General features: G+C 40.6%; 1 protein-coding gene across 1 annotated transcript; it reads right to left on the bottom strand.

Moving 5' to 3' along the window:
• Positions 1-3,039: 3,039 nt before the first annotated feature.
• LOC106823822 (beta-defensin 105) lies at positions 3,040-5,116 on the bottom strand. The gene is made up of 3 exons (XM_014829733.3): positions 5,047-5,116; positions 4,662-4,703; positions 3,040-3,164 (listed from the first exon to the last, which is right to left on the bottom strand). The coding sequence occupies exons 1-3, from the start codon at positions 5,114-5,116 to the stop codon at positions 3,040-3,042; spliced, it is 237 nt and encodes a 78-aa protein (XP_014685219.1).
• Positions 5,117-5,559: the final 443 nt, after the last annotated feature.

Consider the following 5,559-nt stretch of genomic DNA (forward strand, 5'->3'; position numbering starts at 1 on the left):
ATGTATAATGAATTTACCTCAACTCCTCTCCTCCCAGGGCTATATCCTAAAATGACCTACTGCTGGATCCCTTTGCCCTAACAGGCCACATTATTGGGTATTTTTCCCTTCAAGATGATTTGAGCCCAGTGACCTTTGTAGCATTCACTTGGTCAATGGGATTCACACCCCTTTCCCTGCCTAATATCTAAGTGCAGTTACTCCACTACTACTCTTTTCTTGTCCTGCCATCATGGGCAACTCCAGCCAGAGCTCTTTAGTGGCAGATAATTTCAGGTGTTATCAGGCATGAGTACCATATGGTAGCAGGTTGAGTTCTCCAAGTAGCCTTCTTGAAGTCAATCGCATAAGAATTGGCGTGAAAGAGATGTTTTCCTCCTGCATCTCCCCTGATAGGCAGAGTAAAGTCACAATCGAAACACACCAACTCATTTTCCAAAGAAATCCTGTCCCTTGCCTTCTTAAGCTGTCTCTTACACCCTCAAGTAGGTAGAAGCTAAGTGCTTCAAATCATATTTTCTGGTCAACTTCTTTGTTATTCCTGCATCTGTGGTCCAGAATCTCAATTGGCAATGCAGGAGTTCATGGTACTTAGTGTTTTGTTCTATGCCTTTTGGGAATTCAGTCCAAACTGATCAATCTTGCCCTATAGACATTGTCATTCCCTTTATGAGGGAATTTTGAAGTGGAATTCAGAACCAAGAAAGGATACTAGGTGGTTAGCATAATAAGACCTACAATAGCTACAATTTCAGAATTAATACAGTTAACATCGTGCTAAGCAGTATTATTTGGACTAACTAGAGTGGAGATACTTCAAGAGAAATGCAGCTGCACCAGTGTCCCTTCTTCCTCGCCATTTCTCTCTGACCACCCACCATTCAGAAGGCCTTCCCCTTGGGAAGATCTCACGAAAACTGATGTCAGACATCTCCCAAGTTGCTATGGAACTAGCAGAAACTTATCTGAGGAAGTCAGGGGCATCCACTTGACACCTAAAAGGGCTGAATTTTCCAGTAACAAGAAATTAGTATCTATTGATGCTTTATTATTCAATGGGAAGGACGTGGTGTCTCAAGGAAGAAGGGGAAATTGGATGGAAAATTTATAGAAAGGAGCCAAGTGCAGAAGAGAGCAAGAGAAAGAGAGAAGGGGGTAATTTGTGAATAGGTGAGCATCTATGGGACGTGCCCTCTGTGACCATAAGCTATTTGACTCTTGATGATATTCAAGGTAATTAGTAGGGTAAAATCAGGGCACAACCTCTGCCTAATATCTCTGTTGGACTCTGAGACATACACATGGATTCTTCTATAAAAAGAGACATAAATTAGGTCCCAACGCATTTTCAATTTTTGGAATCAAGCAATAAGGTATTTGGAATGAGTAAGGAATATCCTGGTTTCATGATCCTCTGTAAACCACAGTCACACTCCCGCTGTGGAGATCTGATCAGGAGGAGTATTCATGAGCAGGTGATTACTCAGCTGTAGATTCTTAAGACCGGTATCCTACTTCCAACTTCCCTGAGCGAATTCCTGTGAAAATGAAGTAAACACTCGAGAGTTCAGAAAGATTATGTCTCACATCTCTTTTGGAGAACAATTGATCAAATATAAATAGATCTGACAGTAAAACCAACCTGAGGGTCAAATCAGACAGGCTCCAAGCATGAAAAGGAGCACAACAGGGAGTTCAACAGGGAAAATTTAACATGGACAGCGGGTAAGAAAGTGTTGGAAAAGCTGAACATGCAAAATGGGAGCAATGAGGCAACCCTTATGTTGGCCACAGCTGCAATCTCCCACTGGCCTATAGTTGGTGGAAAAACAGGAGACTATGTGTGAGCCCAGAAGTAAGGACTGGTTGGCAGGAGCTGTGCCTGCAGTGGGACTGCCAAGTGATAAGTGAGGACACAGAAGCAGAGGCTTTACTATGGGAGATGGAGCCATTGCTGGAGCAGAGACAGCCAGGGAGAAGACTCCTGAGGACTTCCTTCCTCCATCTACCACTCCGTTACCAGGCACTTGCATTGACTAAAACTAGCCAGAAGCCAGGAAGCTTGGAGAATGTAGTTTGCAGAGAATAGTGCCAATTATCTAGAGCAGAGCAGGAAATGGAGCTGAACACAAAGAGACAGACGATACAATGGTACACTCAAATGTTAAGCAAAATAGAGTTCAGTCTCACATGTTAAAACCGAATGATCAAATTTGAGTCACTGCTCATAGGTCTAATAATTTTGACCTTTATTGTATGAAGCTAACATTTTATTTCAGAAGGCAAAAGTCATACAGTCAACTATTCTTATACATTCCATACTCAACTTTTTAAATTAATCTCTAACATTTTCACTCACTGGTAAAAGGAAAAAGGCAAAGTTGGTGCCATGGACATTAACTGAGTGGATGAGAGTGGTTTTAAAATGTACCATAAGTACTAGAATAAATGAATGAAAATCTATTGATATATCAAGAAATCATGTGGATAAAAAATAATTTCTTATACTCTATAGAATTATAATTCCATTAACATAGATATGGGTGTCATTTCCAATTATCCATTTTGGGAGATTTAGAACACACATACAGATACACAAAACATGACCTCGGTGTGTGCATCCTTTTCTGGTCCCAGCTATGACCTTCAGGAAATGACAGCCTCCCTGAGTCTCAATTTCTTCAAATATAAATGAGGATGATAAAATCTACCTTATAAGGTGATCTTGAGTCATATGACAAAAGTATGAGGAAAGATTTATAAATTATAGGATACTCTACAAATATGCAGAAATAGTATCTGATTAAGCAAGTAGGTATCAGGAATCCACTCATGATTTTGAGCTCTTAGGTACCCACTCATGTCTAGATTTTTTTAAAGATTGTCTTAAGAAATTAGCAAAAAAACAAAACAAAGGGAGAGAGAAATGAGAATGACCCTGACACTCACACATGACTTGGGTCAGCCACATAACTTCTTTTGACCTTCCCTGAGTATCCAGTCCTGCTTCTGAGGCCAGAGGAGCGCTGGTCTGGTTTATCAGATTCTCTGTCGGCAGCAGAAAAAGTTCAGCTTGCAATTTCCCACAGCTTTTTCATCCTCGGCGCACATCCTCCTGCATTTGCCCCGTCGGAGCCTGCAGGGCTCACAAGCAGCAAACTCACCTACACGGAGAAAGAGCTGCTGATAGGCCTTTCCCAGGACTCTGTGGAAATGGGGAGAAGCTCAAAGGCCACAAAAAAGGGAGGGTTTGGATCTATGATTACAAAGAGTGTTTTCAAGAACCAGCCAGAGTTTTCAAGAGCTTCACTTTTTTCAGAATGGAGTTGGGGAGAGTTAATTTCTGAGCAAGAATTAAGCACAATCCCTGTTCTCTCTGGTTTATAACCTGGCACGTGTCAAAAGGAAGACCAGTCAGACAATGTGTCATATATTTTGTTGAACTATCACAATACATGCCTGATACAACTATAGAGGTTGCAAGATGGAAATGGGAGGGATAGCCTGTGGCTTTGAAAGATCCTTGAAGGAGGAGTTAGAAGACTTAGGTTTAATTCTTGTTTGGGCCTGGCATTGGTCAAGGGTCCTCACTAAACTGCTCAATCTCAGCTGTCCCAGTTGTCCAAAGGACATTCGAGAAATACTTGTCTATATTTTAAATTCTTTTAGTGGTCAAATGGAATAATTTATGTTAGAATACTTTGCAAAACACTATATACTCAATTATCAATTTTTGTTGTTACTTTAAGCAGAAGCATTTTCACACAACCAGAAATCATTTTCCAGGGTAACTTTCATGGATCAGGCAGGTAGTGTCTTTTCCATGCAAAAAAAGTTTTGTTTGTAGCCTACCACTTATTATTTATCTCCCCTGGGCAAAATTATTTAGCATCTCTTCTATGCTTCTGTTTCAACTCTGTAAAATGGTGGCTATAATAGTGCCTACCTCACAGAGATTTTTCAAAGATTAAATGACATAATCCACATAAAGTTGGTAATAGACTGCCTGGTCCATAGTAAGCACTCAATCATGAGTAGCACCCTTAAGCTTTCTCACTCTGAAATTCTGTCTAAACACTTGTAAATTTTGTTTGCAATTACCCAGGAACATTTCTTTCAGTTCTGTTTATAATATGATTTCTTCCTGTATAATATGAGTCCACAAAAATAGATCAGTGGGCCATTCATTATGAACAGCTCTTCTGTACTACGGTGACGAATTTTCATTGAACCATCCTCACTCCTTTATTTGATATTTCTTAGACCAACAGCATACATTAGCAACATACTTTACTGGATTTAGGAGCAGAGCCCATAAGAGCTGGATAAGCATGGCTCAGAGCAGTGCTAATTGGCTGCTACAAGCTTGATCCTGTGACCTTGGTTTAGTTTGCACCATGAGCTAATGAGAATAGCCACCAGGTGCAAATCTCTATGGCCAAAATTACAATCCAGTAACAAAGAGCTTTCTCCGAAAAATGGAAGATCCAGATATGATGCTGGGAACAAAAAGAAGAGAAGAAGGTAGAGCTGGTGGACTGGTTTTCAGGCAATTCTATTTTCAATACTATCTCTATTGCCTCTTTGTCTTCAGAAGTCAGACATAGCTGATGGGTCAGAGTTCCTAAAAGTAAAAATTATACACAAAGGATTTAACTCACCTCCTGGAAATGGCTGGGAATACTCAAGTCCTGCCTGGCACCCTAAATTCAAAACAAAGCACATTTTGGGTATTAAAATCAGTGCAGGAAATAACATTGTGTAAAATAGTTTTCCCAAATTGACACATCTGCTGTCAGGGAACAGCAGACCACAGAGTTTGCTTCTTTATTCTACTTCTGAAGGCTAGCACTCCTGTTAACCAGTAAGAAGAAGGTATAAAAAGAGGGAATAGCACTCTGCTCTTAGAAAATGCCACTGCAGGGTCAAGAAACTCCTACAAGAAGTGCAACGGGGAGCTGATTGTCACTCTCAATTTTTAAGGCCGTACATAGAATCATCAAGTTTTATGACATGCCCATCAAAATCCCATCCGTTTTCATTTACCTGATGGAAATTGAGCCAAAACAAAGAAAAAGGCAAAGAAAAAATAAAACATCTTCCTGTTTGGGGCCATCTCTGAGGAAAGACTCTTCAGAACAGAGGTTTGGGATTTCTCTGAGAGGTCAAGAGGCCTATTTATATTTGAAAGTGATGGGCTATGCTCTTGGTCAGTGAAGTGAATCAATAAAGAAAGCACATTTATATGCTCCATTTCCCAGGATCAAGGACTCACATGATGGATAGTAACCCTGGGCCTCCATAAAGCATTATATTTTGGGCATTCTGACTGGAGTAGGGGAAAGAACACCAGACCAGGAGTTGGAAGACCAGGAACCACATACAGCTCTGCCCTACTGATCTAGGCACTGTGAGCATGTCACTTCTCTCACCTCTCCCAACTTCAGTTCTAGCATCTATCAGATCAGGACCAACTACAGTTATTGAGAAAGAACACAGTTATTCTGTCAGCCTCTCAAAGTTGTTGTAAGGACCTGGCATAACTATGAAGCAAAAGTG

Source organism: Equus asinus, chromosome 27 (genome assembly GCF_041296235.1).
Source record: "Equus asinus isolate D_3611 breed Donkey chromosome 27, EquAss-T2T_v2, whole genome shotgun sequence".
NCBI classification, from domain to species: Eukaryota; Metazoa; Chordata; class Mammalia; order Perissodactyla; family Equidae; genus Equus; species Equus asinus.

Bases quoted from the DNA above. Each gene is read 5' to 3' on its own strand.
- LOC106823822 (XM_014829733.3), bottom strand. From the start codon at position 5,116: ATGGCCCCAAACAGGAAGATGTTTTATTTTTTCTTTGCCTTTTTCTTT. The intron at 4,704-5,046 runs GTAAATGAAAAC...TTTTGAATTTAG, and splicing joins TTTGGCTCAATTTCCATCAG to GGTGCCAGGCAGGACTTGAG. The intron at 3,165-4,661 runs GTGAGTTAAATC...TTCTCCGTGTAG, and splicing joins TTCCCAGCCATTTCCAGGAG to GTGAGTTTGCTGCTTGTGAG.